This window comes from Wolffia australiana, chromosome 5, assembly GCF_029677425.1.
Source record: "Wolffia australiana isolate 7733 chromosome 5, ASM2967742v1".
NCBI lineage: Eukaryota > Viridiplantae > Streptophyta > Magnoliopsida > Alismatales > Araceae > Wolffia > Wolffia australiana.
The window spans coordinates 21,968,308-21,986,961 of record NC_135839.1 but is presented as its reverse complement, the minus strand read 5'-3'; the positions used below and the strand labels follow the sequence as shown (position 1 = coordinate 21,986,961).

The 18,654-nt window shown below is 40.6% G+C and overlaps 3 protein-coding genes across 7 annotated transcripts; all 3 read right to left on the bottom strand.

Annotated features, from left to right (window-relative positions):
* Nucleotides 1-581: 581 nt before the first annotated feature.
* LOC144703443 (B3 domain-containing transcription factor ABI3-like) lies at nucleotides 582-2,844 on the bottom strand. Its single transcript, XM_078575607.1, has 7 exons — nucleotides 2,816-2,844; nucleotides 2,530-2,626; nucleotides 1,708-1,800; nucleotides 1,487-1,587; nucleotides 1,376-1,422; nucleotides 1,219-1,295; nucleotides 582-767 (listed from the first exon to the last, which is right to left on the bottom strand). Exons 1-7 carry the CDS (start codon nucleotides 2,842-2,844, stop codon nucleotides 657-659), a joined length of 555 nt encoding a protein of 184 aa, XP_078431733.1. The 3' UTR covers nucleotides 582-656.
* Nucleotides 2,845-8,956: 6,112 nt separating this feature from the next.
* On the bottom strand, nucleotides 8,957-11,419 carry TIFY8 (TIFY domain protein 8). Of its 5 annotated transcripts, none has more exons than XR_013581657.1 (7): nucleotides 11,078-11,419; nucleotides 10,300-10,427; nucleotides 9,882-10,228; nucleotides 9,714-9,801; nucleotides 9,407-9,645; nucleotides 9,237-9,331; nucleotides 8,957-9,156 (listed from the first exon to the last, which is right to left on the bottom strand). XR_013581657.1 is itself a non-coding variant. In XM_078576173.1 (7 exons), the coding sequence occupies exons 1-6, from the start codon at nucleotides 11,301-11,303 to the stop codon at nucleotides 9,255-9,257; spliced, it is 1,077 nt and encodes a 358-aa protein (XP_078432299.1). In that variant the 5' UTR covers nucleotides 11,304-11,417; the 3' UTR covers nucleotides 8,957-9,156; nucleotides 9,237-9,254. The 5 variants fall into 5 exon arrangements, 4 of the variants coding, with proteins under 4 accessions (XP_078432299.1, XP_078432301.1, XP_078432298.1 ...); XM_078576173.1 differs by having other exon boundaries at nucleotides 9,435-9,645; nucleotides 11,078-11,417; XM_078576175.1 differs by having other exon boundaries at nucleotides 8,957-9,331.
* A 2,446-nt stretch (nucleotides 11,420-13,865) lies between these two features.
* LOC144703883 (Pentatricopeptide repeat (PPR) superfamily protein) lies at nucleotides 13,866-16,375 on the bottom strand. Its single transcript, XM_078576171.1, has 2 exons — nucleotides 14,973-16,375; nucleotides 13,866-14,177 (listed from the first exon to the last, which is right to left on the bottom strand). Exons 1-2 carry the CDS (start codon nucleotides 16,334-16,336, stop codon nucleotides 13,892-13,894), a joined length of 1,650 nt encoding a protein of 549 aa, XP_078432297.1. The 5' UTR covers nucleotides 16,337-16,375; the 3' UTR covers nucleotides 13,866-13,891.
* Nucleotides 16,376-18,654: the final 2,279 nt, after the last annotated feature.

Here is an 18,654-nt window from a genome sequence, read left to right as displayed (position 1 = left end):
GAAAATCCAGTTTAGTTTGCACTATGCTTTCGATATTCTTAATCCAGAGAAATATCTTTTTTTTCCCATTTTCCTGAATTAATAGTTTATTGCTTTTTTTTTTGTTGACAGGTGACATCCTTTGAAATAATTTGAATTGTCTTATTCTGCATACTTGGGAGATTTGACATTTGAGTTTATCCTTTTGGAGCCGGTGGAGATTGTTTCTGGTGGAGCCGGTGGATTTCAGAGAAGTCACACACAAATTTTCCTCGTTGCTGTTCTTATTGTGTAACATATTACAGAAACAAGTGAAAAAATGAAGGAAAAGTTCAAAGGAAAATGCTACAGTTTTAAACCTTCCCATCTTCTCTCTCCTCTTTTCTACTGTGTTTCTTGCCCTAATGTAATAGTTCTATGAATTTAGAAGGGTTTGTCTGTCCAAAACCTGCCACACGGGTGAAAATAAGCAATTGGTAGGAAAGTAGTAAACTATTCCATTTACACAAGGGCGCTTTATATACTTCAAAAGTCTCTCTCTCTCAGAAGAACAAGGTCATTTTCATACATCTATCTCTAAAGATAGAGATTTAGATGGTCTGCAGTGATGGGATCATACACCGTTGGATCACAGGGCCATGGAATTGAGCTATTCTTGACCGTTGATTCCAGCATGTTCAATGGCCTCCATCCCTTTTCACCTCGGCATCCATGGGGTTGAGCTTGAATGAGTTGTTTCCACTTTGGATGCAGTCAGTCGTCTGTCTTACTTTCACTCCTCTGATCATCTGTTCCACAAGAAATTTCTTGTAAAATATGGGAACAAATAAGATTTCAAGGTACTTATAAAATGACCAGAACGAAATTGTGATCAGGAAGTAAAAGGTCTATGAGGAAGGTTATGTTCTTAAGAAACCATCTCTTTCTTTGTAAAGTTTCATTTTTAGAACTATGAGAGAGTAAAACGAAGAAGTTTGTTTTTGAAAGATAAGAGCAAAATAAAGAAGTAGAGCGATAATAAGAAATAAACAACTTGGAAACTTTCTAAAAGTTTTTCATTGCATTGATTTAGAAGTATACCTATTCATTTTCAATTTCCCTCTTTAGAAGTCCACGCTGATTATATTCCCACAAAATTTAAACCTATTTTCAGTTGGATTGGAAAAAAATTTCAGTGACCAACTTGCATGATTGAGCAAAAGACGAGAACTTAAAATCAACAAAGTAGAAGGGCCGTACGTATTTTCCGCACTTAATATCGGAGTAGATGACGATGAAATCTCCTTCTTGCAGCCCATTCGATCGAACGAACTCTCCTACAACATCAAACGTAGATATTCAATTTATACAGACGATTTTTTTTAAGAAAAAACTATGGTCATTAACTGCTTCTTACCAGTGTTTTCAAGTAGATACATCCTGCTCTTATTGTTGGGCCAAAACCTGAAAAAAATAAAAAAAAATGAAAAACTAAGCCAAAAAATCACAAGAACAAGAGATTATCTACCTGTATCGCATGTTCCAAATATGGGAAGTAACAATATCTTCCATAACAAGGGTCATTCCATCTCTAGTCTGCAGTTCTAGCAAGTGGGTTTCAGCTTCTTTCTGCGATGAAGTTCATCATAACAAAGTAGATAAGATGTTAGAAGAAAACCCATTAGGTTATTTTCTCAAAAATAACAAACGAATGAATAAATTAGGAGATTTGGGTAAGAAAAGAAGCACCTTGGGTAATACTATCCTCCCAAGGCTTCCAACGTCGCTCTGTTTGAGTACTTTCTGGAGGAGGAATCTCAGATTCTTCTCGTCTTTCCATTCCTGGTTGTTTGCCGACGGCAGATGCCAGATTCATGTCAGTTTCTCGGCCCCAAACTACGCATAAACAAAGCAGGCTTCTTTACTCGAATCAGGATCAACTATGAAAGAAATAAAGCATTGGGTCCAACTCTTATTTGTTGCCGAGGTAATAGTAGATACGAATAGTTGTCAATGAACTATTATTTGTTGCCAAGGTAAGAGTTATGAATGGTCATCATTCGAACCCAGAGAAAGGGTAGACTACTTTGGATGGATCTAAAGGTTTTGTCAATGAATGGGAGTAATTATAGAAAATCTTGGGTCGAACTCGTATTTGTTGTCAAGGTAATGATAGTTATGAATAGTCATCATTCTGGCAAAGGGCCCGTCGACGTGAACAATTACCAAAATCGCAGAGAGATCGCCCTGCCGTCTCCGCCGTCTGATAGATTGGCTGCGTTGCCTCCTCACGTATTCGCTCCACTCCGACCGGCGCAAATGATGAGTCTAGAGCTGGAGGATGGATGATATCACCACAAACATGGGGAAACCCAAGCTTTTTTTTTTGCGTAAAACAGAACAGAGAATGAACGCCCGTAGAACAGAGAAACCAGAAAGAAAAATAAAATTTCGATTGAGAGGAATCGAAATATAAAAACTGAGAGGAATCGGAAAAAAAAACTGAGAGGAATCGAAACAAAAAAAAAACTAAAAAAATTTCGAAGGATAACCAAAAAAATCATACGGTACCTTGACGGGGAAGGTTCCATGGGGGAGTATAGGAAGACGACGAGCTCCCTCAAGCGGCGTTAGGCGGTCGGAATCTTCCGGCGCCTTCTTCCTGCGCCTGCTTCTGCGTCGGAGAGGAGGTCGAAGAAGCGCCCTTTTCTCTCCTTCTCTCTATCTCCTTCTCTTCTCTCTCTCTAGCGCGTCTCTCTCTCTCCCCCTTCCCTTTAATTAATCTCTTAGGCTATCCCGGTGATGACGTGGATATCCACGTGGCAGCCAGGTGGATTCCATCTGGCCAGGACTCCACCTGGCAGGTGACGTGGAGATCCACGTCATCACCGGGATAGCCTCTTTTCAATTTCAAGAGTTGGGGATATACGGTGCGAAAAAAAAAGTTTGCGATATCTTTCAGACTTTTTTGAAAGTTTGGGATATACCGCGCTATTATCCCTTAATGTTTCACGGGACATCTTGTAATATTCAGATATTACAAATATCAGAGATCAAAAAATGTCTCGTAAAACTTTGAAGTTAATCTTCATTAAATGACGAAACTGTGAAGCTCTCTATTGGACATTTGTTATCTTCTTCAATGTGTCACTATCATCGTGTTTAGTCAAATAACATTGGTGCTTTAAATCAAATTAATTTTATAAAATTTTCCAATCACATGAATATTCACAGTAGAGAAAGGCACATATTTTCAATAAACCAGTCCAAGTCAGAATTTGAGAATTTAACTGTTGAATTTAAGTTCAAAGTATGATCCAGAATGTGGAGTGCATTTTTATACAATGCCAAATACTAGTTTCAAACTTAATCATCATTCAAATGTATCCAATCAGATATGAGAAAATAGAGTATGTCAGCTTATTTAAGTTTTGATATCAATTTGCAAATGTTGGTCAACAACTGTTTGTCAAGTATTTCAAGTCATTGAATCCATTATATTCAAATTTTGAATTTGATTTTGTGATATGCACATGCTGACACACAATTCAATAATAAAACAGAGAATCTACCTGGTGACAATTGAAACCAAACATAATTTTTTCATCTTGGATTATCACCCATCTCTTCTTCTTTGCATGCCACGAAACTAATCATTCAAATGATATTAAACTTCGTGTTTGATAACACCCTAATTTCTGTCTTTATTTCATGTTATTAGCATGATTTTATGCATTTAAAGAGCATAAAATGGGATTGTTATCATATATTTACTTGAAAATAGTGTTTTCTAGTGATTTCTGATTTTTTCCTAATTTTCTGTTAATTCTATGAATTTTAAAGGATTTATTGAAGCTCGAAATAATTATTTTTGAATGAAAATGGCATATTTAATATTTTATTTCGACATTTATCAGCATGGGAATGAATCAGTGAATTTTCTATAATTTTTTACAAATTTTTAGGATTTTTCTGAGATTTACTTGAAGATGAAATGTATTTATTTCAAGGAAAAAAAGTATATTTATAATAGAAAAAGAAGTATTTTTATTATTTTCAAAATTTCAAGGGCCTTTTTGCAAACTTTCGTTGCAAAAAGACCCTGAAAACAGCTCTCGGTCGCCACTGCAGGCGTAAAGATCCAATTTAAAAATTTACAGGGTTTTATTGCAATTTTTAATATATATTTTTAATGTTTTAGGAGAAATCGGAGGAGAGAGAGTGCGCAGGCATATACGCAATTACTTTTAAGGCGTCCAAAAGCAATTCCAGGCTTTTTAAGGAATTTTCTGCAAAAAGGAGGATTCAAAATGCGCCAGCCAATGAGAGAGTGACACGTCATTGCGTGTTTAAAAACGAAACTAATAAATAAATCAATTTTAAATCCAATGGATTAAATTGGTTTAAAATTGATTTATTAATAACGTTTGATCCTGAAGTCCGATTGAGATGATTTTTTTATGGATTTGTTTGTCTTGATCCCCTCTTTCTATCTGTACGGTTGGATCATTCAGATCTAGCCTACATTGATATATAAATATTAAGTACTAAACGGGGGTAAAATGGTGATTTTTACCATATAACCTAAGTATAAAAGCTAAATTTCGAGAGGGGGAGCTCATTCTTGATGGTTCTCTATCACAGCTACAAGACAGAGAGGAGTACCACCCTGGATCAAGTTATCTGGTACTTTTTCCTTGATTGTATTTGGATTTGTGCATTTTGAATGAGATTAGTTCAATTTCTTGTTTCTTCTTCTTAGTTTTGATCTGAAATTCTAAATCGCTTGGCTTGAGCGGCATGTACAAGCCCTGATTAGGATTGAGAGGAGAATTCGAGGGATTTAACTAATCATTCAGCTGCATTCGAAAGAAAAACTCTAAATAGATTAGTTTTAATTCTTAGGAGATTAAATTACCCCCATTTCAGTTTTGAATTATCAAAGTTGCAAAAACAAACCAAACTCAAATTAAAAATTCCCTTTTAACCTCTCTAAATGACCTCTTGGATCCTTTTATTAGGATAAAAGAAGCCAATTTAGAGCTCCATATTTCTTCTATTCATCTCAACTCTTCTACCCCCTTTCTAAATTCTCATCTAATTAGGGTGACTTGATCCTCATTGAAGATCAAATTCAGTTTAATCAGAGTGAAACGACCAATAATCACCAAATCGAATTCCTTACTAGCTTCCCTTGGACGACACTCGTACTTATCACTATACGTCTTAAGTGGAGTTCATATAAATTTTATTGCATAAGCCAAAACTCACAAAGACAAGGGCTAAAAATTGCATAGTTTTTACCCCTATTTTTGGCTTATTAGTGTTTCAGGGTATATCATATGACTTGTCCTCAGAATCTCATGATAATCCTTCATGCTACTACACAAATACCAAGAGCATGTTTGTTCTGATAATTAATTCCATACAATAATCTTGCATTTTCTCAACAGTGCAGAAAAAACATTATTGAAAAAGTTGAAATTATCTCATTCAATTGTTTTTAAAATACCTCACAGACTACATAATGCTCTTTAAAAACACTATTATGTCGTAACAAACAGTGATACATAAAGTTCAATATCTTCGTTCATCCTCACATCTTAAACATGTGTTATTCAAAATTTTATTTGAATATGTTTAATGTCGACCATATTTCCCATCAGGCTGAAGTATACCATCATCTTTTATTTGGGCGAAAGGATGACTATTTTGAATGTTTTTAGGCATTGATTAAGTGAGTTCTACAATACTTATCTGAAATATGAGGTGCACGGAATCTGATTTTACAAAAAATGTGATCAATTATTCTGGTTTAAGCACTCTACAATATTTCATGTAAAATTGATTCATAAAAAATGCCTCAAAACGATTGACAGAACCACATATTTCCTCCTCAAAAAGGATTTAAATGTCATAATATTTGATTAAAAATACTACAATACTTCGGTTCATTGTATTCTAGAGTGGCATTTCTTCATAGAAGATCCCATGACAAAACTAAGAAAATATACAAAAACATAAATAAAAATGAAGTGGTAGGAAATATCTTAGCAGAGGATTTTTTTTACTCGTGTAAAACACAAATAAAATTTGTATAGTATGTATCAAAGAATATCAAGTGATTTATTTTTTGTCATCATTAGAACATCAAACATACTTATCTTCAACTTTGTGTTCAAATGCATGACATACTTATGTGTTTTCTCCATAGTTTAAGAGCTATCTTCTTTCTTGACAAACTTAAACGTTTCATCAACAATCATAATAAAACAAGTTCATTTCAAATATATTTATATGTATATTCCATATGTCAAATTAAAAAGATTCATCATCAAAATGATTTCTTTTCTGAATTAACATGGAATAACATGTTTTGATTTACTGCGACAATACTGATATGATATGCCAGCAGGTGTATGTACGGAGGAAGGCCCAACAAGGGCCCAATCCGCAAGCACGGGTTCAGGCCACAACGGATCCTACTAAAAGCCCCACTCGAAGGAACTTGTGGCAGGAAATTACACAATGAGCTCTCCACCTTGATGGAAATATATGTGGTTGGAAAGCCAATCACATAATCCACATCTCGTACTATCTTCATTAATACAACATATTCATTATAGTGCATGTGTGATGCTTATAATGAATTCCGTGAATAGATGATCGGACTTAGTAAATTATGTTGAGATCATAATACGAAGATCACTAGTCTTTAAGCATGTGTTCAAAATATTTCTATTCAAAGGATATGTGAGACGGACATCAAAGTATCCAGATAGAATATCATTATCTAGCCTCACTCATATGATGAGTATGGCCTGTCACATAGCCATTAGTGTGGAGACACTAAAGATAGATAGTGGGTGCTCTTTAGTAGAAAGAGTTCATTGAATTGATTTGTACGAATCCCTGAATGGTATTATACCGAACTGTGAATCAGGTCGATTCATGCCGCGGTTGTATACGTGTTCCTTAGACCTGAGACACCAAAGACGTCTTGTGGACGGACGGTTGCACTTTGACTATGGCCAACGTGTCTCTAATCATGGGATTCTAAACGATCTTAGTTTGGGTACATCAAGGAGTTCACGAAGGCGATTGAGTGGTCAAGATGGGATTATCCACCTTGGTATAAGAGGTGACAGCTCAAGAAAGATGATGCGATGAAGCCCTTGGCCAAGGCAATGAAATATCGGAGAAGAGTTCTTTGATAATTTCTAAATGCATCACTACTAACTCAGATGACTGATTAGGGTTTAACAATTGACCATACCCTAAGTCATCCAAGGAGTGTCAAGTGGATGAGGGATTATACATACACGGTAACCGATGACGAACAGGTTCCATGAGTGAGTTGATACACACTCCTTTGTATCTTCTAGAACACGATGTGTAGCTTGGCACCCCACGTGTTGGAGACTCGACCTATCGATTGGGTTAAATCGATCCGTCATTAATTAATCTATATGATGATATAGTTAATTAATTTGAAAGTCCAATAAAGGTTATTGGGCCACTGGAGTCGTTAACTAGACTGATACATAGGCCTAGAGGGTCAACGCAAATGGTCTTCTGGACATCGAAAGATACTTAAGGTTTGGGGATTTTATGAAAAATACCCACTTAGTATAGATAGGGGAAGGCCCTGAACGAAATTAACACAAGCCAGAATTGTTCAGGGGCCTTCCCCTTCTTCTCCACTCTCCCACACCCCCTCTCCGTGCCCGATGCAATCAGAACGGCGTAATGACGGCGGTGGATGTAGAACGGGGCTCGTAAAGGAGGAAGAGATTCGATGTGTTGAGGATCGCGTGGATATGTCTAGAGGCTGCACATGTGAGCAGCTTGACTCGTATCACTCTGGAATCGAAGAAATCACGGATGTGATCCATGTAAAGGTACTTCGTTTCAATGGTTTTCTTGGTGCCGTTCAATTTATTCAACTCTTCCGCTGCGAATCGTTTGCATTTATTCATCCATGTCAAGGCCTCTAGAATCCAACACACCCCTCTCTCATCACACCACTCCACTCCCATCATTGTCGTGTTTCTTCCCTCTCTTGGGCTTTCAGGTCGATCTCAGCATCCCCCTACCGAGTCCACGAATGTTTGTCGACAATCCTTTGCCATCCCCTCATATTTCCCGTCCTCTCCTCTCCACCCCAGAAACCTCAGCTATCTCTCGCCCCCTTAACTCCTTGTATTACGTTGCACCATCATTGGATCAACTCGAATAATTCTTTGTTGAATTTGAAGTTACATTCCGATCATTGTTTTATCTCCAACATGGGAATGTATCAAAATGATTTTTTCTGAATTATCATGCAATAACATGGTTTGAATTTACTGCTGCAATACACCATCATTTTATTCATAATTATCACCTGTTTGGTCATAAGAAACCAGAATCATCTAAAACTTTGATGAAAGATACAGAACATACAAATCTTGACATTTTCAAAATTTTAGGTCCAAACTTGAAGGTCTGAACCATGCTCAAAAGTCAACTTTCTTCCTGAAATTATACCTTTAGAATGTATCAAATTTGAATCAAAGTGATTTATTTATTTGATCTTGACTTGCTAAGATAGTCTGGACATCTTCTCTTGGTTGGCCACAAGTTTAACCAAGTCAAAGTGCACTAGAAAAGTGTTAATGAGGCCATTTAAGATGACGCATTTTAAAAACACAATATTAGGAATTTTCAAGCCAATACCTTACTCTTCAATCTTAATCAATATAAGAGGTCACGCATCATCAGTAGGTTCGGCCACTATCGAGGAGTTGACACCAAATGGTTATAGCCAATCATGTTAAGTCATTGCCCAGCTGAATAGAGTTCTTATGGTTAGTCAATAATAGAGTTCTTAGAGTCAATAAAACTTGTACAGTCCAAAACTCATCTAACATGAGAAAATGAACCCAAAGATGGAAAACATCACATCTTTGAAAATCTCCGAAGAATTGGGGGAATTCTCATCATTAAAGTTCTTCCAAATCCCAAAGTTTTTGACACTTTCCACAAGTTGTAGCCCAAAATAAAAACAGTGTCTAATATGAGAGAACCAACAGGAAGGATAAAAACTCTTGTTTTTTCTCCCAACCGGGAATCTGTCCTCTTGATTCAAGCCTTCGAAGCAGAGTATATGCGCTTACAGATGTCCAATCAACATCAACCATTCATCTCCTCTCAGATCTAAGTATTTTAAACACTTCAAATTTCGACCCAGTAGTGGATGAATCATAGAAATAATCAAGTAGAGGGAAAGGGGGAACCTTTGGGTGGGGCTCCTTCTATGGCACATTTCTCCTTCCTCCAGGTTCTGTCTCTCCTGAGTTCATTGGCCTCATCTCTCTAACAGCTCTATCACCTATGAAAACATCAGGATAAGTATTTCTTTTAATTAAAAAATACGGATAATTATTGATAAACCCGTTAAACAGACCGAGTTGGTGTGAAGGCTGGATATTCACCAGATGTTGGGAAACGATGAGGCTGGCCTAGCCTTTGATTGGAGAGACTTTGGGGGTATAGCCTTCGGCTAAGTTCCAAAGGAGATGGAGAGTTGCTGATTACTGTTTCCTCCGCCGCTCCCGGCAGCGGTGGCTTAGTCGTTGACTTATGAGTAAAAGAAGTTGACCACGATCCTCCATCTGATCCAGCCAAGGTCATGATAACGTCTGCCTGCAAACATTTTGATCGTTTCATCATATTTCCTTAAACACTAAAATTATATTCAATAGTGAGCAGACCTTGTTCGGAGAAACATCGTCAAAAACATGAGCTTGCCCGGCATAAAATATGGTCATTTGCCGGTTACCGATGGGCAAGTTGTTGTGGCTGTAAACGAGATGACGATAACAATTCAGGAATTTTAAATTTTCAAAAGAAGAGCAACTTCAAAATATTTCCAATCCCACCTCAATGTGTTGGGAAGATCAGGCTCATTGATCCGAGGACTGCCGGCCGCTTTATCCCCTCCAGGGTTAACTAAATTAAATAATTTACTATTTTTACTTCCCGTTCGGGATCCTTCGTCGGCTGCGGCCTGCATAATCTTATCCATTTGGGCCGCATTATGGCCCAAAGATGAGATGTGCTGCATCATCTCCCGCGATTTTAATGTTTGATCAAGTCTACTGATAGGAGATTGATGAATTAACAGAGGCTGAGAGGTCATCCGAGGGTGTTCAATGCCAAATACAGCCTCATCGCCTGGTCTTCTTTGCGTTTCCTTGGCACCTTCCTTTGGGAGAATCTGTTCATTCTTTTTGAAAATTTCAAAATGGGCAAAAAGGCAAATTTGGAGATTAGGGTTTGGTGAGATGTTAGGGATACCTTCAACTTGGACGCGCCTCCAGGAAAGCCTGAAGCCGAGGTTGTCGCTCTCTCCCCTGGAAAACCCATGAAGACTGAATCTGAGTTAGCCCTTTTTCTTCCTGATATACGGCCATGTACCGGTGTCCCTGAAGAATTCGACGAGTTTTGGATCAGAAGAAACATATGAGCATAACCAAATTATACAGACCTTATCTGAACACAAGAGAGAAAACAATCAGAAAACTATTACCCAATTTGAAAACAATAGAGAAAGGCAAAAGGAAGTACCCTTCTTATAATATGATCATAAAGATCGATATTAGAGCAACATAGGATCAGAAGAAACATATGAGCTTAAAAAAATTATACAGATCTTATCTGGACGCAAGCGAGAAAACAATAAGAAAACTATTACCCAATTTGAAAACAATAGAGAAAGGCAAAAGGAAGAACCCTTCTTATAATATGATCATAAATATCAATATTAAAGCAACATAGGATCAGAAGAAATATACAAGCTAAAAGCCTAATCTGCACACAAGCGGGAAAACAATAAGAAAACTATTACCCCAATTTGAACACAATAGAAAAAAGGAAACCAAATAATCGTCCTTAAAATACATCATTAAAATCAACACCAGAACAGGGTCGGATCAGAAGAAATATGTCAGGCAAACCCAATAATTCACTCCTCATCCGAACACAAGCAAGGAAAATTAAAACCCAAAACTCGAATACAATAGGAAAAAGAGAAGAACAGAAAAAAATAAAACAAGAGCATCTCAAAAGTCCCTACCCGCCCCTAGATCAGAGCTCGCGGAGGCGAACCCGCGTTCAACGGAGGGCCCAGCAGCGGAAGAAGGCCCAGAAACGCGACTGTCGCCGGCCTTACCAACATCAACGAGGCCGCTCTTGGCGAGGACGGAGGGCGACGCTTCTCCGGGGCTTATTCCGAGAAAATCGTGAAACACAGGCTTACCACCGTCTTCTTCCCCGGTACCTCCCATCGAGACAACGGCCATTCTCCTCCGCCGAGCTCGATCTCTCCCTCGATCGCTCGCTCGATCCTCACTTGTTCGTCCGCATCTCCTCCTCCGGCCGAAAATCAGCTCGGCCTCAGAGAAAATATTAAATAAGTAAATATAAGTCAGGTCTATTCAGGACTCAGGAGGTCACAAGATAACGCCTTCTGGCATCTTTGGGCCGTCAATAATGCGATCAGGCATTGCATTCATTATGTTTTGACTTTGGCATTCTATTTTCATGTTCTCCATTAAAAATTGTTTTTATTCTTCTTCTGTCATCAGTCATTAATGGGGAATACTGAGGAAAAAATCAAACCAATTTCTTTTTTTATTTAGAGCCCCAAAATAGAGTGTAATTATCAGAATTCTTGAATTCCTGATGGAAATGACTTCATGCTCACGTCCGTCCATTTTTTCAAATTTTGATTTAAAGTTTCGTTCGAGAAGTTTTCGGTCAATTTGGTCCGATAGGTTTTAATTTTTTTATTCAAAAACAAATTAGTGTAGAGATTCCGTCAATCAAAATCTTAATCTAATTGTTGATCTAAACCTAACAGCTTGAAAAAATTAGTGAATTGAACTCTCTCTCTCTCTATTGCGCTTGCTTTCTCTATTTGTCGCTCTCTCTCACTTGTTTCAATTATATACATATTTATTTTGTTAGTTAATTCAAACAAATTGAGCCTAACATTTGGCCTAATTAGATCAGATCCAACTGGGGATCGAGTCGAATCGAGTTTCTTTATCCAGTAATCGAGGTTAGAACTATATCAATATAATGCTTAATCAGATCGAATCCAAGACCCCTGTCATGTCCTTCAATCCTTATTTATAATGACAGGTTGCCACTATTTATTCCATGGCCGCTTAATTAAAATAGTCAACCCCAACTGGCTTTCCTTCCTGGGACCACCCGCGGCAATAATTCCATTTATAATGCGCAGAATTTTCCGGAAATAAACCCAACAAGAGAGAATTCCATTTATGGCGGCGATGTTAATCGGCACCGTCATCTAAAACAGTCATCGTCGTCTAAGTTATGTAAGCAAAGGAACGTTTACAGTGTCCATTTTGTATCGTCATCGTCGTCCTGTCGTGGACCATACGTTGATGACGATAAAGAGCGGGTCAGAGAGCGCGTGGGTAAGAGGCGAGTTAGAGAGAGCAAGAGAGAGTAAGAGAGCAAGAGGGAGAGTAAGAGAGAGCGAGAAAGAGCGGGCAAGAGAGAGACAGCGCGAGCAAGAGAGAGAGTAAGAGAGAGAGAAAGAGAGAGAAAGCTCGAGCAAGAGAGCGAGTAAGAGAGAGAGAGAAATCGAGTAAGAGAGAGAGAGAAATCGAGTAAGAGAGATACCAGGAAAGAGAGAGCGCGAGTGAAAGCGAGAGAGAGAGAGAGCGAGTAAAAGCGAGAGCAAGAGAGAGAGCGAGTAAGAGAGAAAGCAAGAGAGAGAGAGAGCGAGTAAAAGAGAGAGCACGAGAGAGAGAGAAAGTAAGAAAGAGAGCGAGTAAAAAAGAGAGCAAGAGAGAGAGATTAAGAGAGAGAAAATAAGAGAGAGCGAGTAACAGAGAGAGCAAGAGAGAGAGAGAGAGTACGGGAGAGAAAGTAAGAGAGAGCGAGTAAATGAGAGAGCAAGAGAGAGAGAAAGAGTACGAGAGAGAAAGTAAGAGAGAGCGAGTAAAAGAGAGAGCAAGAGAGAGAGAGAGAGAGTGAGAGCGAGGGAGAATCAGAGAGAAAGAGAGCTAAATAGAGAGAAGTGAGAGCGAGGGATAAAAAGAGAGAGGTAGCGAGGGAGAAAAAGAGAGAGCGAGCAAGAGAGAGAGCGAGGAGGAAGAGAGAAAATATGAGCCTGCATGAGAGAGAGAGAGATGCAGAGAAAAGGAGAGAGAGATGGAGAGAAAAGAAGAGAGAGATGGAGAGAAAAGGAGAGAGAGATGGAGAGAAAAGAAGAGAGAGAGAGAGAGGGCCACAACGTGGTACGGATCGTCAAACGTCACCGTGACAGACGCGTGACGGATGACTTGACGGTGACGGAATGCATAGGGCGTGACGGTGACGGTGACGCGTGATGGCGACGTGACAGTGATAGGATACCCCAGACGCGTGACATGACTACAGGTCCGTCACGGATGACGACTGTGACGGATTAACATAGTAAAATAAATATTATAAATAATAACATAGTAAAATAAATAATATTATATTTCGACTATGCTTATTAACATAGTAAAAATAAATATTATTATTTCCCTCACTGGTGACAGTGATGGCGACACGGTGATGGTGACTTGACAGAACGAGGAAAAAGGGACGCATGATGAGTACGTGACGGAATTTTTCAAAATCCAAGGACACGTGACGAGACAGTGTCGTCACGAACATTTCGTCACGTCACTGTTCGTCACACATCATCATCCGTCCCGTCACGTCCGGGGCATCACGTCCCGGACGTGCCGTTCCCTACAACGTGGTACTGCATGATTCCACAACGCTGGCGCCGCGTCCCACGTCCCGCCCGTCCCACCAGACGCGGGACGATGCCCCCCAATCGTCCAGACGACGGCAACAGAAGACAGACCCCTTCAACACCTCATCCGGCATAAACTCTCCACCTAATACAACCCACCAGAGATCTCGCGGTGGCGACGTCGCTCTCCGGCAAACCTCCACCCTTGGACAGCTTCAGCGACTCCGCCAAGGCCTGGGCTTTCCTCAACACGGCCTTCTTCTTCTCCATCTCCTCCGTCAACCGTCCCTTCCCTGCACCTCGATACGACCTCGGCAGCTTCCTCGAACATCGAACCGAGCCCATCAATCTTGTCAACCTCTCCGCCATCTCCGTCCTCCCCAGTCTTCCCAATTCCCACTTGAGCATCCTGTAAGTAGACATGGTTGTTCTGTTCATTTGAAACGGACGAAAAACTCGCACAAAAGAACCGCACATGGGAGTGTTCGATGCTCAGTGCGAATTTGTTAATGTTCTGTTCAGAAAACTGAACAGAACGAACAAATTGCACAAATTCACACAAAACGAACCGAACAACCATGTCTGCAGCTAGACATAGTTGTTCTATTCTATTCATTTGAAACGAACAAAAAATTCGCACAAAAGAACTGCATACATGTGTGCGATGATCTGTGCGAATTCGTTAATGTACTGTTCGGAAAACTGAACAGAACGAACAAAGCGCACAGATTTGCATAAAACGAACCGAACAACTATGTCTACCCCTATACATGGTTGTTCTGTTATGTTCGCTTGAAAGGAACAAAAAATTCGCACAAAAGAACCGCACACCAGTGTGTGCGATGATCTGTGCGAAATTGTTAATGTTCTGTTCGGAAAACCAAACAGAACGAACAAATCGCACAAATCCGCACAAAACAAACCGAACAACCATGTCTACTGCTAGACATTGTTGTTCTGTTCTGTTTGTTTGAAAAACTGAACAGAACCAACAAATCGCACAAATTCGCACAAAACAAACCGTACAACCATGTCTATCGCTAGACATGGTTGTTATTTTGAAACAAATAAAAAAATTTCACAAAAGAACCGGATACGAGTGTGTGATGATCTGTGCGAATTTGTTAATGGTCTGTTCGAAAAACTGAACAGAATGAACAAATCGCACAGATTTGCACAAAAAGAACCGAACAACCATGTCTACCTGTAAGTCAGATACTGAGGCGAGACCCCCTTCTCGACCATCCCTTCAAACTCCATGAAAGCCTCCTCGAAGCGGCGCAACCGGCAGAGAAGATGAACCAGCATCGAACCAGTGGCCAAGTCCGACGCCACCCCCTTCCCCTTCATCTCCCTCATCACCATCTCCGCCAAGCCCAGCCTCTTCCCCTCGCAGAGCATCTTCACCACCAGATGATAGCTCAGCCGGTCCGGCGCGTACCCCGACCGCACCATCCTCTCGTAGAGATTCATCCCTTCCTCGATCTTCCCTTCCCTGGAGAACAACTTCAACAAGTAATTGTAAGTCGTCGTGGTAGGGAGAATTCCTTCCTTGATCATCCTCTTCAAGATCTTGCTCGCTCCGGCTACGTCTCCGTTCTTGCAGAACCCCTTGATCAAGGAATTGTAGGTGGAGATGTTGGGGGAGATGCCGTAGAGAGGGAATTTCTCCACGGCGGCGAGAGCTTCCTTGAATCTCCCCGCCTCCGCGAGCGCGTCGACGATGGGGTTGCAGGTGATCTCGTTCGGGGAGATCCCGGCCGTCCGCATCTCCACCTCGAGGATCTGGACGGCTCGATCGGGGTTGTTCGCGCGGCAGAGCCCTTCGATCATCGTCCCGAAGGTCACCACCGTGGGACGAACAGTCTCCTCTCTCTGGAGCTCTCTCCATAGCCTCTCCGCGCTGCGGAATCGCCTCGAGCGGAGGAACCCGTGGAGGAAGATGTTGTAGCAGACGATGGAGGGAGACCAAAGCGGGTCCTTCTTCTTCTTCTCCGCGACGTAGGCTTCGGCGGAGCGCGCGTGGCCTTCTTTGCAGAGCGAGTCGATCAAAACGTCGAACAGGTTGCGGGCGTCGGCGTACTCGAAGGTGCGGATCGCGGCGCCCGGCATCCGCGCGCGGGCGTAGCGGCGGATGAGGGCGGCGAAGGAGGGTTCTTCGCAGGGGGGGTTGGAGAGGAGGACGGTCCAGGCGTCGTCGAAGGCGCGGGCTTTGCCGAGGGCGTTGACGATGACGGGGACGACGCCGGGGCAGCGGCCGTTGGACCAGCGGTAGAGGGAGAGGGTCGCGGCGGCCGAGAGAGTGGACGAGTGGACGACGGCGGAGAGAAGCTCCGGCGACGGGACGATTCCTGTGGCTTCGAGCGCGGCGTTGAGATCGGCTGAGCGTTGTTCGGTGAGGACGCGGATGACGGTTGTGGCGTTCTTCTCGGTGGAGGGGGATGACGTGGGTTGTGGGTGGTCTGGTTCGCGGTTGGGGAGGGACGGCCATGGAAGGAAGGGGAAGGGGACGGAAGAGGAGACTGAGGAGAGGGTTCTGCCGCGGCTGGTGGCGCGGAGTAGACTCATCTCAGAAGAGACTTTTAACTGAATGTAGTATGGGAGTGCGTAGTGTTGCAGTTCCCCCTTGGTTTTTTGGAGAGAGAAATATGTGAGATGGATAGATGGATATATAGATAGATTGATTGATAGATAGATAGATAGATAGATTAGATGGATAGATAGATAGATGGGTAAATGGATAGAAAGATAATAGGTGAATAGATGCATAGATAGATAGACAGATATAGAGAGATAGATAGATAGATAGATGAATAGATGGATAGATAGATAGATGAATAGATGGATAGAAAGATAGATAGACAGATACAGAGAGATGGATAGATAGATAGACAGATAGAGAGAGAGAGAGATGGGAAGAAAGATAGATGGATATGTATAGATCTATAGATAAATAGATGGATGGATGGATGGCTAGATAGAGAGATAGAGAGATAGAGAGATAGATAGATGTATAGATAGATAGAGAGATAGATAGATAGATAGATAGAGAGATAGAGAGATAGATAGATGTATAGATAGATAGAGAGATAGATAGAGAGATAGATAGATAGATAGATAGATAGATAGAGAGATAGAGAGATTGATAGATGTATAGATAGATAAAGAGATAGATAGATGGATAGATAGAGAATGAGTGAGTGAGTGAGCGAGAGGGTGGTGAAGCACACAACCATGCTCCACCATCTGGTGCAACACCGCCACCTCAGGAGGAGACGACCAGAGTTATGACACAATGTCGTCATCAACCCCAACTCAAGGATCTCAATTTTATTTAGTACTGAAATTCAAATTTTCTTAAACTAGAGTTATTTCTGTCGTGTTGGAGTCCTATAAAAGGCCATTGCTGTATTGAACATGGGGTTGTTTCTTAAAGTAACAATTTCTTCTCAACAACTACCGTGAACTCCTCTCTATCGCCCCTATGGCTGCTTGCGCCTCCCAAGGGATGTGTGCTGGGTGGGGGGGGGGGGGGGTTTTTTGTGTCCAGTGTTGTCGTACCGCACCACTATTGCCCTGTGCTGGCATTGTCCCATGCCTCCATCACCTTGTGCACTGTTCGCAACACGACCCGTCACTCCTGGCCTTGTTGAAGCGCACCTTGTCCACTCTTGCCACCGAGCTCTCCAACTCACCGCATCGTCCCAACACAAAACACCGGGCCAAAGCTCAACTTCTTCTCCCTTGGTGATCCACATTCTTTCATCCAGTGTTTCCTGTGTGTTTTTCCTCAGCCATCGCACTTAGTATAATAGGTCAGTGGAATAGGTTCATGTCTTCTTGTGGTGGACCGTTTAGGAAAGACAATCATCCTTCCTTGCTTGAGGAAAGGGACGACACCATAATCATCTTTTCTAGATTTAAATGTTCAAATTAATTGTGTTGATTTGTGATCTGTTTTTCAAATAACTTTAGTTGTCCCCACCAGCTCTATTCTAGTCATCCCACATCACACAGAGAGAGAGTTATCTCTTGAATTGAAATGAAAACACACTTACTTTTAAACCATATTATAAGTGCCACGAGCAATGGGAGAGAGAGAGAGGTAGATAGGACAAAACAGTTATCTCTTGAATAGAAATGAACACACACTTGAGTTCCCTATCAAGGGACTTGAAATAGTCATAGCTCAGATTCAGTAACAAGTAGAAGAATGAAATTTCTTGCTTAAGACAAGATAACCTGCCTTTGGTATGAGATGTTAAGAAGAAAATGCAATGAAGTCCTTGGCCAATGTATTTGATTATTTCCAAATGCATCAATCATAAGTGGGATGGCCAATTAGGGTTTTAAGTTGACCATGCCTAACTCATTCTAAGATTCTTTACTGATGGATTGGTTTCATGTATGGGTAGCATAATCTCATTACTTATAGGATCCATATTATTGATTGGTGTCTAATGTGTTAGTGATTACATCTGTTAACTGTGTCGAATACATTTTTAATTAATTAATTCACATGTGTTTCAGAATTATTTAATTTAAGTGGCTTGTAAAGAAATGCTCTGATATCAATCATTCTTAAGCCATAAGGTTCTTGGGTTGACAAGCTCAAACACTTAAGGTTCTTTAGCCTCTGAGCATCTATGACTAAGTTGTGGTTTTAAAAAGGAAATCATTTTTACAAGGTATGATGAACCTATTAGTTAAAAAAATTCATGCTTTATTGAGGAAAATAGTATTTATGATAAATATGAAAATATCAAATCATATTAGTTTTATGGTCATATGGCATAACATTCTTAAATCCCTAAATATAAAGTGGCTGAAGTGAGACGTTGACCAAAGCGTTGATATTATGATCCTTATGAATTGCCTGAATACCA

Coding starts and splice junctions, on each gene's coding strand:
- LOC144703443 (XM_078575607.1), bottom strand. CDS start 2,844: ATGACGTGGATCTCCACGTCACCTGCCAG. Junction 1,423..1,486: donor ATTTGGAACATGCGATACAG/GTAGATAATCTC, acceptor TATTTTTTTCAG/GTTTTGGCCCAACAATAAGA. Junction 768..1,218: donor ATATTAAGTGCGGAAAATAC/GTACGGCCCTTC, acceptor CTTGTGGAACAG/ATGATCAGAGGAGTGAAAGT.
- LOC144703883 (XM_078576171.1), bottom strand. CDS start 16,336: ATGAGTCTACTCCGCGCCACCAGCCGCGGCAGAACCCTCTCCTCAGTC. Junction 14,178..14,972: donor CCTCAGTATCTGACTTACAG/GTAGACATGGTT, acceptor GTCTACTTACAG/GATGCTCAAGTGGGAATTGG.
- TIFY8 (XM_078576172.1), bottom strand. CDS start 11,303: ATGGCCGTTGTCTCGATGGGAGGTACCGGGGAAGAAGACGGTGGTAAG. Junction 10,428..11,077: donor GAGCTCTGATCTAGGGGCGG/GTAGGGACTTTT, acceptor CGAATTCTTCAG/GGACACCGGTACATGGCCGT. Junction 10,229..10,299: donor GAGGCGCGTCCAAGTTGAAG/GTATCCCTAACA, acceptor ATTTTCAAAAAG/AATGAACAGATTCTCCCAAA.